At 41.5% G+C, this 17,351-nt stretch overlaps 1 protein-coding gene across 3 annotated transcripts in view; it reads right to left on the reverse strand.

Moving 5' to 3' along the window:
- Window positions 1-5,438: 5,438 nt before the first annotated feature.
- The window catches only part of SUGP2 (SURP and G-patch domain containing 2), a 31,070-nt gene continuing 19,157 nt past the window's right edge, over window positions 5,439-17,351 (reverse strand). For 2 of the 3 annotated variants that reach the window (XM_073661030.1, XM_073661025.1), the window contains 6 exons: window positions 11,769-11,880; window positions 10,827-11,176; window positions 10,484-10,545; window positions 8,505-8,641; window positions 7,841-7,965; window positions 5,439-6,329 (listed from right to left, as the gene is read on the reverse strand). In XM_073661030.1, coding sequence (XP_073517131.1) covers window positions 7,845-7,965; window positions 8,505-8,641; window positions 10,484-10,545; window positions 10,827-11,176; window positions 11,769-11,880 — 782 coding nt within the window. In that variant the 3' untranslated portion in view covers window positions 5,439-6,329; window positions 7,841-7,844. The remainder of the gene's footprint in view (window positions 6,330-7,840; window positions 7,966-8,504; window positions 8,642-10,483; window positions 10,546-10,826; window positions 11,177-11,768; window positions 11,881-17,351) is intronic. The other variant, XM_073661031.1, reaches the window with a different exon arrangement.

Raw genomic sequence — 17,351 nt, forward strand, 5'->3', positions numbered from 1 at the left:
ACTACAAAATTCAAAGTTTACAAGATTTCAACCACAGGCAAGTCTAATTACCGTATATTCCGGCGTATAAGACGACTTTTGAAGACTGAAAAATCTTCTGTCTAGTCTGGGGTCGTCTTATACGCCGGTAATGCTTTTGAACTTTCAGAAATTGACATGCGGGGATACTCTGGGGGTGTTAATAAGCTGCCGTGGCCGTATCCCTGCCATGTCGGAGTTAATATAAGGTGGAGGGAGGTAAAATACGGCGGCGGTAGGTCCAGACAGTCAGCGCTTCTGTGCTGAAACTGACACATCGCTGCGTATTCCCAGCTCCGGACACAGCGCAGGGCTTCTGTGACGACAGCTTTCACTTGTCACAGAAGCGCTGCGCTGTGTCCGGAGCAGGGAAGTTCGCATCGCTTCTGTGACAATATATGAAAAGCCGGCAATTCAGCAGCGGCATAAGCCGGCACCCGACAATTTAGAATAGAAAGAATAGAGCTTCACACATAGATTAGATAGATAGAAACATGTCAGTCACATATATATGAAGTACAGTGACAGTGTTGGTTACTGTACTTGTCATTTAGTGTTAAAGGATTTATTAAAACAAATATTAGCGTTTTCATGCACCGTCTCTTTAAAAAAGCCGGCCGGCAATTCAGCATCTGTACCCGACAATTTATAACAGACAGAATAGAGAATCACACATAGATTAGATAGATAGAAACATGTCAGTCACATATATATGAAGTACAGTGACAGTGCTGGTTACTGTACTTGTCATCTAGTGTTAAAATAACGGATTTATTTAAAAAAAAAATTGGCGTGGGGTTCCCCTTAATTTTAGTCTCTAGCGGAGGTTAAGCAGACGGCTGGGGCAGATGTTTGAAGCCTGAAGCCTGGGAAGGGGGTAATACCCACGGAGCTCCCCAGGCTACTAATATCAGCCCCCAGCTGAATACCTAGCCTTTACTAGCTATTAAAATGGGGGATCCCAAAAAAATGACGTGGGGTCCCCCCTATTTTAATAGCTAGCAAAGGCTAGGCAGACAGCTGGAGGCTGATATTAATAGCCCAGGAAGGGTGCCATGAATATTGGCCCCCTCCCAGGCTAGAAACACCAGCCGTCAGCCGCCCCAGAAATGGCGCATCCATAGGATGCGCCAATTCTGGCACTTAGCCTCGCTCTTCCCACTGCCCTGTAGCGGTGGCAGTGGGGTAATAGGGTTGGGGTTGATGTCAGCTTATAATGCCAGCTGACATCAAGCCCAGGTTAGTAATGGAGAGGCGTCTATAAGACACCCCCATTACTAACCCCATAGTCAAAGTTACAAAAAAACACAAACACCCAGAATAAAGTCCTTTAATTGAAATAAACACACAATTCTTTATTGTTCTAAATTAAACCATACTTACCATCACGCCCATTCCAGCTGAAGCCAACGATCTCCTGCAATAAAAGTAAAATAATAAAGCAACCTCATCCTTACCTTTCCATGGTTCCCAGGACAGGTCCAGCTCTGCTACATCGAGATGACAAGCGGGACCGCAGCAGAACGCTGCCATCCAGCATGTCATCCCGCAGACACTGAGAAGCGCAGGCATGCTTGCGCTCCTCAGTGTCTCGCTGTGACGGCATCCAGATGAGCCGACAATGAACTCAGCTCACCTCCTGGACGTCCGTCACTGACAGCGTGGGAAACTTCTACTGCGCATGCGGGGAGCAGGAGAATTTTCCCACGCTGTCAGTGACGTGCATGAGGTGAGCCGAGTTCATTGGACATGATCTCGGCTCATCTGGATGCCGTCACAGTCAGACACTGAGGAGCACAAGCATGCCTGCGGGATGACAGGCTGGATGGCAGCGTTCTGCTGCGGTGCAGCCTGTCATCTCGATGTAGCAGAGCTGGACCGGTCCTGGGAACCATGGAGAGGTAAGGATGAGGTTGCTTTATTATTTTACTTTTATTGCAGGAGATCGTTGGCTTCAGCTGGAATGGGTGTGACGGTAAGTATGGTTTAATTTAGAACAATAAAGAATTGTGTGTTTATTTCAATTAAAGGACTTTTTTCTGGGTGTTGTGTTTTTTTTAATTACTTTACTAGAAATTCATGGCGGTCATGTCTAATATTGGCGTGACCTCATGAATTTCAGGCTTAGGGCCAGCTGATAATGCCAAGCTGGCCCTAACCCCTTTATTACCCAGTGAGCCACCGCACCAGGGCCCTGGATGAGTTGGGTACAGCGCCAGAAGATGGCGCTTCTATGAACGCGCCATTTTCTGGGGTGACTGCGGACTGCAATTTGCAGCGGGGGGGGGGGGGGCAGAAAGCTTGGGCCTCCCTGCGCTGCAGATTTCAACAGTCCCCAGCTGCCTAGTTGTACCTGGATGGACACAAAAATAGGGCGAAGCCCCACGTCTTTTTTTTTTTTTTTTTTAATTATTTCATGAAATAATTAAAAAAAAAAAGGGCTTCCCTATATTGTTGTGTCCGGCCAGGTACAAATAGGCAGCTGGTGGTTGGGGGCAGCCCGTTCCTGCCTGCTGTACCTGGCTGGACACAAAAATATGGCGAAGCCCACGTCAACATTTTTGGGAAAAATTACAAAATTAATAATAATTTAGGGACTGTATCTTTATTAACCCCTCAATTGTCATTTAGTGTTAAAATAAAGGATTTTTTAAAAAGAAAATTGGCGTGGGATCCCCCATCATTATAGTCTCTAGCGGAGGTTAAGCAGACGGCTGGGGCAGATGTTTGAAGTCTGGGAAGGGGGTAATACCCACGGAGCTTCCCAGGCTACTAATATCAGCCCCCAGCTGAATACCTAGCCTTTACTAGCTATTAGAATGGGGGACCCCCCCAAAAAATGACGTGGGGTCCCCCCTATTTTAATATGTTTATGAGTGACAGTTTTCCTGCATGTCATAAGAATTTAAATTAAAAAAGGGCCATGTTAAATTCAAATCTGTTTTTTTTAATTTTTACCGGTGTTTGGTATGCGTTGGAAAAGGGGTAGTCTTATACGGTGAATATAGCCTAAACTCTATATTTTAACAGGAAAATAGGGGGGGTCGTCTTATACACCAGGTCGTCTTATACGCCGGAATATACGGTATGCATTAAACAGTTGTCCAGCAGACAGTTAACTATAAAAGGACGTTAAAGAAAACTCCTCCTTCCCCTTTCATGCTGTCCGCAATGGCACAACATGGAAGAAAAATGTCACAAGAACTGAGAAAGTAAATTTATTTACACAAAAAAGGTGAATGCTTCAAGAAGATCAGCAAAGCTTTATTATTAGTCAGAATACTGGAGCAAAAGTGATCCAAATATTTTAAAAAGATGTAACTGCAACCATCTCACAGACATCAAGGCTTACCACAGAAGTTAACACCTAAACAGGAGTGTCTTCAGATGAGTAGAATTGAAGAAAATCGGCATGTAAGTTCACGGCAGTTAGCTAAAGAAGTAGAAAGTCAAACTGGGGTAAGTGACAAAAAAACGGCACACACTGCAGAAGAATGGTATGCATGGGTGTTGTCCACGATGGAAGCCTCTAATAAAGCCCGTGCACAAAGCAGCCCACATTTGCCAGGGCTGAAAAACATGAAGACTACTGGAACCCTATACTTTGGACTGATGAGACCAAGATAATTGTTTTTGGAACAGTTTCCTTGAAAACTGTATGGCATCACAAAAGTGAGAAGAACAAAAAAAAATTTGCATGGTGCCTACAGTGAAAAATGATGGTGGCAGAGTCTTATGTGGGGTTGCACGAGTGCTGCTACTGCTACATTTAATTTACGGCATGAATTCAGAGATGTACCGTTCTATATCGAAAGAAGATGCTACCATCACTCTGTGACCTTGGTACACACAAACTTTTCCAACACTACATGATCCATAACACATCCAGGGCCACTGTTGGATTTCAGAAGAAGAACAGGGTTAAAGTGACTCAGTGGCCAAGTATATCTTCTGATCTAAACCCAATCGAACACCTATGGGGAATTCTGAATAGACAAGTTGAGCATCACTCTCCATCTAGCAGGCTATAAAAAAAAAAAAAAAAAAAAAAAAAGAAGAGGTTGTTCTTGAAGAATGGAAAGATTTTGCAACATGTTGCCAACTTAAAAATCATGTAGGTCATACAGAATACTGGATGTATTCGCTTTTGATGTGGGGTGTATACATTTTTGCATTAAATAATTTGGGCAAAAATTGAACATTTTGGAATTAAAAGTTATATTAACCTTACGTTCATGTTAGTTGTTAAAAAAAAAAAATATTCTATGAAACTCAGTCATCAAAATTTTGGAAATTGTTTTTCTATTGAATGAGATACTTTTTAAAAAGTGGGTGTACTCATTTATGCAGAGCACTATGCGTATGGAATTCTGTCCAAATATTCAAAATACCGCATTCAGAGACTGAACTATTCACTATAATGTGGTACATATTGCCACTTTGTAATCCATATGGCATCTATTTTGGTGTTGCCCAACTTTTTAGAAGAGCGTAGTCGACGGCACTTTTGTGCATGCCTTTAAAAATAAAAAAATGGTGGAGGACATTTTTACAGCAGGGGCTGGGAAAGAAGCCAGATGGATTTCAAAATGACTGTCTATAACTCAGGGCTCTCAAAACATAAGGCCCAGGGAGTCAGGGGCCGCAGACGTCAGTGCTTTTATTCAACTGAATGTGTGTTCTCGGACGCACATTTAACTGAAATGTATTGCGGCGCAGGGACCAGCTCTCTGCACCACAATACCTATACCAGCCCCTGGCCAATCAGAGGTCAGCGTCACGGCGCAGGTGCACATAACTTCAAGTGCCCCGGCTGTGGAAGAGGAATAGGACGCCGTTTGCAGAAGAAGCGAGGTCAGGTGAGAACAATTTTTTGTGTGTTACAAGATGGGGACCAGGATGGAGACGTTGCTACAAGATGGGGACCATTATTACACGACAAGGGTCATTATTACAGGATGGAGACATTACAAGACAGGGGACATTATTACAGGATGGAGATTACAGGATGGGGAACAGTATAACAAGATGGGGACCCTTCCTACAGTTAAAAGGGGCCATAAAAAAAAAAAAAAAAAACGATATTTGGCCACTTAAAATGCTGTTTTTGTAAAGACTGAAGTAAAAGACAAGACCTGGATCATAACCCATATGAACACAATTATAAAGAATTTAAAAAATAAAAAAAAAATGCGGCCCTTCATATTAAAAATTTTTCTATGCGTGGCCCATTTACCCCTGGTCTAACTCATATAGAAACCCGTTCTGTCTGTATTGTCTGAATCTCTTATTCTTTTTTCCTCCCAGAGATTTAGATGGAAATCCAGATGTCCGTGCTCAGCTCAGAGCGCAGGATAAATGTGAAGCGAGCATTCTTGCGATTTTTGGAAAGCAGAATAAACAAAACAGCAGCAGTTCAATAACTTTTTATCCTTTTTATTACCATGTGGTATAAGATGTTGGTATTCCTTGGGACAGTACAATTTCAGCGATACCACATTAATAAATGTTTTTTAGGTTTTGTTAGTTTTACACATAAGATCAATTTTGTAAAAAAAAGAAAAACATTTATAGAAAGCCATATGTGATCTAAAACTTTATTTTTCTACTGACAGCATATAGGCTTGTATTTTGCGAGACAAGATGACTGTTTCAGGGATACCATTTTTATTTACACAAGACTTTTTAATCACATAAAAGAAAAAAAAAAAAAAGATACTCACCCCTCCTAGACTGGCACCACTCCTACGTATACTCAGAGTCACGTCCCCAGCCACCAAAGTCTGTCTGCCACATTCATTTTGTCTCAGTGGAAATAATGCTTTTTTCCTACTGATAACAGGAATTCGGCAAGGGATGTATCGCTCAATACGGAGTAGCGGCACCGTTCTGGGAGGAGAGCATTCCCAAACCAAACTACCTCCCTGGGCCCATTAACAAAGGGTTGTCCACAAGTGAAAACACTTAAAACAAACATACTTGAAAATATTGTTAAACAGTTTTATACCAGGTAATATTGTAATGACCAAAACAAATATCTACTAAAGAACTAACATTTTGTTTCTTAAAAGCTTTAGTGAAATGTATACATTAGAAATGTGCCACAGGATAGGAAAAAGGTTTTCTAATAATGGCAACACTTCTATCCCAGTATATGAAAGAAGAAATAAAACAAAGACAAGAACAAAACCAGTATGTAGGAAGATCAGGAACAAACACACCTTTTAATCTGAAAACTATAGGGGTTTAACTTGAGACCCAAAATATACAGGAAAAAGTAACTTCATAGATTTCAGCAGTCCTCCAGTTTCCTGTGACATGGGGGGAAAAAAATGAAAAAAAAATGAATATTTGAACTTAAATGGCATGAAAATCAGCGAGTACATAAGAGGTCCAACCAGGCCAGCAAGAGCCGCCTTACCACGAAGGGCTAAGATCATGCAGCATAAATGCTAGGCACAATGGTCTGCGAATAAAGTAAAATTCCTGCCCCACATTAACCACACGGAAAAGCACTGTGTGATGTGGGCCAAATATTATGGCAAAGATGTCCAAATCTTGAAACCAGAAACCGCTCAAAGTGAAATAAATCACACAAACTGCTGGTTTCTAAATTCTTTTGATGGTACAAAAACCAAAGAAACAAATTCAATTGCCTTCAGAAAGAGGACATTTTTAATGGTTTTTGTTTTAAACGTGAAAATGCTTTATAATAAGAGGTATAAATATGTGAAAGAATGGAATATAAAACAGATTCTGAAAATTCAATACAGTATTCCTGTATAAGACTCTAAATTAAATATAAGGTTGTCCTCTGAAACAGAACAACCACTGCGAGAAGACTTAACGTTACGATATAAGCAGACAGCACGGATCCCAATCATCCCCTTTCAAATTACATACAATATTGATCAAGTGATTGCACCTTTCAACCTACAAGATACACAACATTTCTCGTGTGTTAGATTTTCTACTCCTGTTTGATAGAAAATTTTATTTTGATGTCCAACTTGGAAAGAAAAGCCCGAGCTTGAAGGTACACACTTGTATTGAAAAAGAGTAAATACACAAGAAGAGAATCAAACTCCGCTCACGACTGTAAAACGTACAAAGGGCAATGAAAGTACGTTTAGGACATAACACCAATATTCTCAACAAAATTATTCTAACACTATCTAGGATCGCCATCACATAGCCAACAAATCATAAGGTCTCTGCCTGTCTAGGTATTGAACATATTGCAGGAGTGTAAGCTGCTTGCATTGGGAAAAGAAAAGCGCCTAAAATGTGGTGGTTAGTCAATGGGACAGATTCATCAAGACTGGCGTAACACGCATGCACTATGCCAGACTTGCTGGAGTAGAAGGCGGCGAATTCATTCTCCACTTAATTCAGCATCACTTCTGAGTGGCCTATGACTCCGTACCAGAAAGAATGCTACTACAACCAGGGACTGGAGCAGCATTTCTGGAGTACAAAATGTTGGCACACTTGATAAATTTGACTGCCATGCTTCCCTAGAGTTCCTCCCATTTTGACAGAGCGGATTGAAACTGGCGTGAAAATTGACAAAAAAGAAAATAAAAAATAAAAATCACAAAAGTTTGTGCAACTAACATCTGTGCAAAAATTTTGAAAACTTTTCAGAGCTTTTTCACCAGTTTTCTGCCGTAAAAGCTTTGATAAATCAGCCCCATTCTGTACACACACTTTTGAAAAGTGTTTCCTCATTAATCCAGATAATCTTCCACTTCTTTCAAAGGAATGCACCATTAACACATTAAAAAAAAGTGTGTATTTATGGAGTATTCTGCAAGCTTACCTACTTATTTGGCAAATTTTTTCTTGTACATTTGCATCATTCTGTGACGAAAAGCATCAAAGTTTGTAGAAGTGCCAGCCTTCTTTCCTTCAGTACCAAAGCCCTCTCCAGCAGAGACTGTGCCCCTAAAAAAAGTGGCATACAACTTAAAAACAGCCAGTGAATGGCTTTTTAACTTGGACAGGATATGACATCAAACATTCTTTAGAAAAGTGTATCTTTTGGTGAAACACTGGTAAAGCAAGCTCATGTACAGCGAGCAAACCAGCTCATGTACAGCGAAAGGAAATCCAAGTGATAATCTTTGGTCATGTCAGTAAATGCCTTTGGCGTCAGTCATCCAAGACCTGCTGACGGAAAAAACGACCACAGAAAATATAACTGTTCTCAGATAATAACTCTACTATAAAGAATGAGGTGTACAATTTGTGCTGGAGGCCCAGTTTAATATGCACCTCATATCGGTGAGGACAAAATATACTATGGACCATAGAGCCTGTGTGTCAGCAGCCTACAGTTTCCAAGGATGATGGTTCAAAAAGGAACTCCATAATAAAGGGTTCTTTGTAAAGCCCAGGCTGTGGTAAGCTACTTATGTATAAGGTAGTGCAAAATAAAAACTTGCTGACAGCAATATGTAAAATAAACCTGTTGCACAACATACACGTTTACGGGGTTTTTGATGCCAGATCCACGAAAACCAAGTCCGTCACCTTCTTGCCAGCCCATCTTACACAACATCTGAAAACCCACATTCTGTTGGGTAAGCTTCTTATCAGCATACTGTAAATCCACTGGTTTCTTGAGGAAAAAAAGAAAAAAAAGGAAGAAAAAGTGTTAAAAGGCGTTTGTTTTTTGGACTCTGGGCCACTCAGCAAATTGGTACAGCTGCCACTAGCCAAGCATAGTGAAAAAGAAAAATACACTTTGCCTGGAACGTAGAGGGATTGATTCAGGAGGAGAGTCTTCATTATAGTTGTCTACCCATCATAAGTTCTCAACAAAGTCACCTATTAATGGCGGTAATGTGCTCGCCCACAAAGCAAAACACCCTATATAAAATAAGCGTTATATGGGGAATGTATTGGGACAGATTTTAAGCCTTGAATTCCGGTCTTTTATCCAGTCCTATTGCCACAGGTACATAAAATCCAGCCCCTAGCCATGTAGTCTGCCTGTACAGATATTTGTGATAGAATGGCTTGTTCCAAAGTGCTCAATGAATTCAGGCGTGGTACTGTACTAGGATGCCTTCATTGTAACAAGTAAGTTCATGAAATTTCTTCCCTTCCAGTTTTCAGTATTACCACACTCAGTTGATTGTGGAATATGTAAAAGCGTTTAGAAACCACAGCAACTCAAAACGGCAGACCATGTAACTTTACAGAGAGTTACTGAGTGCTGAGGTGCAGTATTCCCAAAAGTCACCAATGCTCTACAGAGCTCAAAACCTCCTCTGGCAGTAAACTCAGCACAAAAACTTGTGCTGGCAGTCCCAAGGCATGGGTTTCCATGGCTGAGAAGCTGCATACAAGCCTTAGATCAAGCACAATGCCAAGTATTGGCGGAAGTGGTGTAAAGCACGCTGCCACGGGACGCCAAAGCAGTAGAAGTATGTTCTGCGGCGTGATGAATTACACTTTTGTATTTAATAGTCTGATGGATGAGTCTGGGTTTTGGCAAATGCCAGAAGAACCTTACCAGCTTGATTGTACTGTGCAAATTGTAAAGTTTGGTGGAGAGGGGATAATGGTATGGGGTTGTTTTTCAAAAGTTGGCCAAGTTCCCTTAACTAGAGTGAAGGGAAATCTTAATGATTCAGCATACCACAACATTTTCGACAATTCCAGATTTGTGGAAGGTCCTTTTCTGTTCCAGAATGACTTTGCAAGATCCATAAAGGCATGGTTGGGCAAGTGTGTGCAGAAGAACTTGCCTGACCTCTGCCCCATCGAACACCTTTGGGATGAGCTAAAACAGAATGCGAGCCAAGCCCTCTCAAATGCTCTTCTGGAAAATAGGAAAAAAAAAATCCCACAGACACTCCAAAATCTTGTAGAAAGCCATCCCAACTGAGTGGAAACTGTTATAACTGAAAAATCGGGACCAACTCAATATTAATACCCATGTTGGAATAAGGTAATTAGAGCTCCTGCAGCTGTAATATGTAGGAGTCCCAATATTTGTTAATATAACGTATGTGACTGTAGATTCTGTGCATATAAAGTGATGAGACACTTATTGTTGCATGTATTTCTTTCAATATATAACTACACATTTTTTTTTTTTAAAAAAAAAAAGGTTGCTCTCACTTTTCAAACACATGGCCCCAAAGGCTTTTCTACATATCAAAACAACACAGTAGGTACTCACCTTCCCAGAGTCAGCTCTCCGCTGCTCCGGTCCTCATGTACTGGCTGCCAAAGCAACATGACATTTACAGTACATATCACAGAGCTGAAATGCTCATACTGTCTAAAAAAATCTGGCCTGCGAGAGCCAGTGCTGGACCTGTGGAAGGAGAGTACCCTATTTTACACGTACAAAAAAAAAAAAAAAAGTTTTGGGCCATGTTTTTGTAAAGTGAAAAAAAAATACCTTTAAACCAGAAATAGAGAATACATCTTACTATGTGGGACTTACCCTTTTTCTGCTGCGTCCACGTCCCCGTGGGCGTTCATATTCAATACGGACCGGTTCATGAACTATTATAAAAAAAATAGGATATATAACTAAAAGAAACTTAAAATGTTTCAGTTAATACAATTCAGAGCACATGGGAATGTTAGAACACATCGCTTTGTAAGTTCAATGAAATTGTTAAAATATGGCAAACAGTAACCCAGCATACAGTAACCCAGCCTACAAGCACAATCTGAATGCAGTTGAACTAATGATCTGATTTATCACCATACAAATCAATTGAAAAGCAAGAATTGAAAAGAAACTTAGAGGAATTAAAAAACAGAGAAAAAGATATTCTTACTTTTGGGCTCTTCCACAAGACACACTCTTTTGGGCGGTAGCATGCCAACCTTGAGGTTAGCTACTCTCTTTCGAGTTACAAGTGGTCGGGCTGGAGTGGGCATTTGGCTAAATGCAGCTACTGGAATAGCCTCTGCGCTTGGCGCTTCAGCAGCCTCACATTCTGCATCCGGTTCTACTGCCATTTCCTCGTCAGAATCATTTTGTAATTCATCGCCAGTCCTTATGTTCTCTAAATCAGTGTCTTCTAGCCCAATTTCCTCATCAGAGGTTTCTACTTGAGCTTGCTTGTACTCCTTCACTTTACTCTGATAGAACTTGTATGCAGGACTGTCTTTCTCATGTAAAAACCTTCAGAGGAGGGGGAGGGAAAAAACAGTAAGCAATTTATTTCATACATAGGAAAAATTCCAAAAAAGGGAAAAAAAAAATCTGTCTAAGACCTTGGTATCACAAGGAACATGCCCCACCTAATGCGAATCCCACTTGGCTTTTAAATTAGTTGTGGTGAAACATGAGTGCATAAAGGGTGCAGAGGCAATTGTGTAATACCCAGAGTATTGTGCATTGGTGTGATTCTTATTATGAGGACCTGTGCACAAAAGTCATTTATAACTGTACCAGTGTGGAGATGTGTCTTCCTACATGCAATCTGAAGATGGAGCAGGCAAGTAGCACTGGAGGCATACTTCAAATATGCATAGAATAGAACTACAGTATTTAGAAGTATCCGAATGGAATTAACTTCAACAATGTGCACAGCATTTCTTTAATGTTGGTGTAGTTTTCATTTTTTTCAGCAGAATTCATTTTTATCTTATTTAATAGGTTCATATAGTACACTACAGAAATTGCTATACATTTTTAGAGAATAATTCTAAGTTAAACCAGCACATTACATACAACATTTTGACAGGTCACAGTATAATTTATCCACCCTTACCAAAATTCTGGATTGTTTACACTGTTCTCCATGCTAAATTGCTCTATTTCGGGTCCCATCTGAGCAACAAACTCAGCCAACTTGATGGCAGTGTCTTTTGTCTTTTCATCAACTATGAAAAACAAATGCTCGTGATTACTGGGTGATGTTATTTAACGGTAAAAGCAATGCAAAGTCAGCACTGCTGGCATTCCTGTATATGTGCACACTAGAAGCATACTTTACTGTGGTGAATTCTAACAAGCAGGAAGGCACACCTATCACATATAAACCATCAGGTTTGCCTTTGGCGAGTTAAAACTGCACTACTTGAATTTCTTTTCCACTTTTTTGCACCTATAATAACAAACTATCAGTATGCCAGCAGTGTAATTTGTCTCTTGCCAGTTCACTGCCATTCATACATGTTAAAGTGAACCTCTCACTTCCAGAAATGCTATTTACTTGCATGAAGGTGGTTAATATGCAGGTGAATAGCACTAAAATCACGCCTGCTTGCCTTACCAGAACGGGTACAGGGAGAAAATAAAGTTATATTCTCCCTGCAGCCACTTGTTTCCAGTCATCGAGGAGATGTAACAGTCACCGCTCACTATTCTGTGAGCACAGCTGTAATCACTGTCCAGCAGGGAGCAACATGTCAGTGCAAGGGAGTGATTACAACCATGCTCACTGTACAGTGCACATTGACTGTAAACGCTCCCTACATCACATAAGACTGGAAGCGAGCTGCTGCGAGCAGAATTAGGCTATGTGCACACGAAGCGATTTTAATGCGTTTTTGCGGCATATTTTCGGCGCGAAAACGCCTTAAAACCGCTTGTAATAGGTTTGCCATTTACTGCAATGCAAATCCGCATGTGCTGTGCACATCATGCGGAAATTTTTTGCTGCGAATTCGCATTGCGGTAAAACCCACAGCAAGACCAATTCTAGTGTGATTTTGCAGCCACTTACTTGCATTGGATCGCATAAGATCCGCATGACTACATGTGCACATGCGGATATTAAGCGATTCAATGTGTAGATGGTACCCGGGTCTGGAGAAGAGGAGACTCTCCTCCAGACCGGGGAACCATAGTACCTGTAAGTAAAAAAAGAATTAAAATAAAAAAGAACCTTATACTCGCCTTCTGACCTGTCACATGACCGCTGACATCATGGAAGGTCCTTTCACATTACCGGTACCCGCCACGGAGCCAGCAGCGACGCCGGAAGCAGAGCGGGTGCCATCAGAAGGCGAGTATAAGGTTATTTTTTATGTTCTAATTTTTTTTTTTCTTTTAACATGATGTTGGTCAAACAGTATAAATCCATGCCGGTAGCACGGATTTATATAGTGTGACCAATTTTCAAGCTCTTTTCCTAAAAATCGCTTGGAAAAAGAGCTTGACAAAAGCATGTGAAATCGCATGCTAAAAAAGCTTGACAAGCGCTTGTTCCTGGCAGAAAAAACGCATGTACAATCCGCATGCGTTTTTTTTTTTGCCAGGGAGATGCAGAAACGCTCAGGAAAAATCCAGAGCATTTCTGCATCGTGGGCACTTTGCCTAAAACTTCATTTTCTCCGGTAAGGTAGGAAAGAATGAGTTTAATGCTGTACCTGCAGGTAAATAACATTTCTGGAAATCACAGACTGGTCAGGCTTCTTGTGATCTACATGATGACATTACTTATCAAATGCTGCTGGCAACTCTCAGCCCCTCTCTACTTGTTCATCGTATGTCCCCATGCAGAGAGTGCTGCTAAATATGTAACTTCTGCCCCAACTATGGGAACAGGAGTGCAGTGATTTAGTAGGCAAGTACTAACAATGATTATCTACAGCAAACTCACTAGTGCCCATGCACAGACTGAAGTTGATGAGAATTGACTATTTCAACCATCAAGAATGACTGTTCGGTGAAGTTTCACAATTGATTGCGTTAACCAACGACATATCTGAAAAGTTAGATGTATTTAAAATTTTTGTCCGATAAAAAACCTTTATTGCGTGTAAGCTTTGTGTGCGAAAGGATTGTCTGACTGTAATAGCCAATATAAACCAAACATGTGTACGGCTGCGTCAGCAGTTGGTCAATTGTATCAGATGGTTGGTCTTCAAAATGTTCTCCTGCATCTTCTATTTGTAAGAGGTGACAGGGAGAAATCAATCAGTCACAAGCAGGAGGCACAAAAGACAAGATGAAGCTGCACCACATGGGAATACACAGTCTGCACGGTGAGAGGCAACAGCAGCTCTATAGTCTAACAATGCTGCTGTTCAATATGACTCCAAGTAGAGTCACTGACTGCAGACCTAGGAATTCCTCCAGCGCGCGCACACTGCGCTGCGACAATTAACCGGCTTCTGACCCGGGAGCTGAGGGTATGTATGCATTATACATACTCCCGGCCAGAGCCCATGCAGTGGGCACCGCCTCACTCCATACACTTGTACGGAGCGAAACTGTGCTCTCTAGTAGACCACACCCACGTCACTAATCAGGGTGCGACATCGTTCAATGCAGGTGTATGGAGCGAGGCCGCGCCCACTAGTCAGGCTCTGGCCGGGAGTATGTATAACGCATACATACCTCAGGTCCTGGCTCAGAAACCAGCGAATCCCAGCAGCACACACTGCGTGCGCTGGAGGGATTCATAAGCCTGCAGTCACACAGAGTGACACCAGACTTATTGATTTGGACCGGACAACCCCTTTAAGTTATATGCAACCCAAACTGACAATTACATCCAAGCCTGAAAAACAAAAAAAAAAAAAAAATTATGGCTCCTGGCACAAGACAAGTTTATATTATATAAAGAAAGGCCAAAACTCGCTGTGCCACCAAACTGATTACGGCAGCCAAAGGATACAATTTTTAAATTGCATTCAATATTGTAGAAGAATGAAAGAAAAGATATAGGGTGAACAAAAACATAGCTAGGATGAATATGAAGTGGTTTTAGCAGTAAACTAGGATATTTTCTTAACCCCTTCCTGACGTGTGATGCAACTTCACATCACAAGTTGTGCATGAATATGGACTGGGTATATAGAGCGGGCTTAGAAACTGAGCCCACACCATACCCAGTAGATTACATAAGCGATCAAAGCTAACCTCCAATCACTGCCAAAAATCTGATTACAAAATTCAAAGCAATTGATCCTGGGGACATATCATTCCAGATGCCCATCGACCATCTGCAACACAATTGCAGAGTGCCAATGGGCTGCTATGGCAACTGGGGGCCAGCTGTAGGACCCCCATGTTGGTATTCTCTGGTGAAGCTCAGTCAAGCTTCTTTGGAGGCCATGTTTTTATCTAAATACTGCAATACACTTATATTGCAGTATATATAGTCAGGGCCGCCATCAGGGCATTACTGCCCTTACCGCTGTATGGGGCCCGATAAACAGCAGTAAAGAGCGGGGACCCAGGCTCCCTTCATCTTGTGCTTCTTCTCATCGGGCTCCGGGTTATCGTGTGCCTGCGTGCCGCTGCAGTCCGTGTACATCTCCTCCGCACAGGGAGCGTTGGAGCTGCACGGCCATGCAGTTCCAAGGGAGTCCCTCCCTCCAGTCAGTGACGCGCTGGAGATGGCACGTACGCATAGACATCGAGCGCAAGGATGCTGCCAGTCCAGAAGTAGAGCTGCAAGGATTTTATAAGAGGCAAGTATGAAAACTTTATTTTTAAACAGAATTAAATGGTCTTGGGGGACAGCTCATGATGAACTGGGAGTGGGGGGGTGGAAAGAGGAAATGAAGTGGGGAGAGCAAATAATTTGAGGGTTTAGGGAGAGAGCAAAGGATAATGATTTGAGGGTGGGGGACAACATGATGAAGTGGGGGTGGGAGAAAGAGGACATAAAATGAATTGGGGCGAAGAGGTGCATGTAAATATAATGAATCGGGAGTGGGGGGCATTGAGAATGCATGAGTGACTGGTAATGAATTGGGGGAAAGAAAAGTGGAATCTGATTGGTTGCTAAGGGCAACTGAGCCAGTTTCACTTTACACCATGTTTGATAAATCTCCCCCTTCATAACCTTATTACACTTTCTGTCCACCTACTTTTGGACCACCCTGTATAATAAATTAGGTACAGTAGTTCAATGCAGTTTGTGGGGAATATTTTTCCATAAGAGTCTGGGAAAGTTATGAGATGTCCTATAAATGTCTGTCCTATTCCTGATCTAAGGGTCTAGACTTTTAGCGGAGATGAATCTGTGCTACAGTAAATTTATCACTTACACATGAGCCATGTATGAGGGAGTCGGAGTCATGGTCATGGAAATTGAGGAGTTGGAGGTCTGGCTTAACGACTCCATAGCCCTGCTGGTGAGTCAGTGTGTTCTCTGTACACTGACACTATATACTATGTACAATGTCACTGGTGATCACTTTTACCTGTACACTGACACTATATACAGAGTTGTGTATAATGTCACTGGTGATCACTATTACCTGTACACTGACACTATATACAGAGTTGTGTATAATGTCACTGGTGATCACTATTCCCTGTACACTGACACTATATACAGAGTTGTGTATAATGTCACTGATCACTTTCACCTGTACACTGACACTATATACAGAGTTGTGTATAATGTCACTGATCACTTTCACCTGTACACTGACACTATATACAGAGTTGTATATAATGTCACTGGTGATCACCATTACCTGTACACTGACACTATATACAGAGTTGGGTATAATATCACAGATGATACCGGTATTACCTGTACACTGACACTATATAGAGAGCTCCTGTGTATGTAGTCACTGGTAATCGCTGTATTACCTGTACACTGACACTATACACTGTATACTATGTAGAGTTCCTGTGTATAATGGCACTTAAGGTAACATTACTGTTTATTAATGATCAGTATTGTAGTATTTGGTCACTATGTGATGACAATATGTGGTTTGGTCACGGTGTGGAGGCATTTGTGCCTTTTATGTGGTGTTATTCGGTCACTATGTGGGGGCAATATGTGATCTGGCCATGGAGTGATGGTATTTGTCCCTTGTATATGATATTATTGGTCATTTTAAAAAATGTATGCGACACATTCCCTTAAAAGAAAAATAAATAAAAATATACCTAAAATAGTATTGGATATTTTAAGAAATGTTTAATAGGTTAGAGTAGAGTAGGGCCCAGCCAGAAGAGTTTACCTCGTCGTGGTGGCAGCTTAAAATATCTTTTGGCCAAAACAAAAGCTGTATGTGATCTGGTGTTCGATTGGAACTGTTAATGTGTGATTGGTAAGGCAATGGTGCAGAAGTGGAGTTTCCCAAGAGTGGGCAGTGGGATTGTGGAACATTCGAGGGGTGGAGGCGGAGACTCAGGGGGACCCAAAAGTTTTGCCAGTATAGGGCCCTGAAATTTTTATAGTGGCAGCCCTGTATATAGCAGATCAAGCGATCAGCCAACTGCAGGGTATCAAAAAAAAAAAAAAAAAGGTAAAAGAACCCATCCACCTTAGCCTTATAAAGCTTATTTTAATGTTTTAATAAGGTAAAGTGCCCACGATGCAGAAATGCTGCATATTTTTTCCGCTTTTCCCTGGCAGGAAAAACGCATG

This window comes from Phyllobates terribilis, unplaced genomic scaffold (assembly GCF_046119375.1).
Source record: "Phyllobates terribilis strain yellow unplaced genomic scaffold, ASM4611937v1 Scaffold_1__5_contigs__length_1240528914, whole genome shotgun sequence".
Classification (NCBI taxonomy): domain Eukaryota; kingdom Metazoa; phylum Chordata; class Amphibia; order Anura; family Dendrobatidae; genus Phyllobates; species Phyllobates terribilis.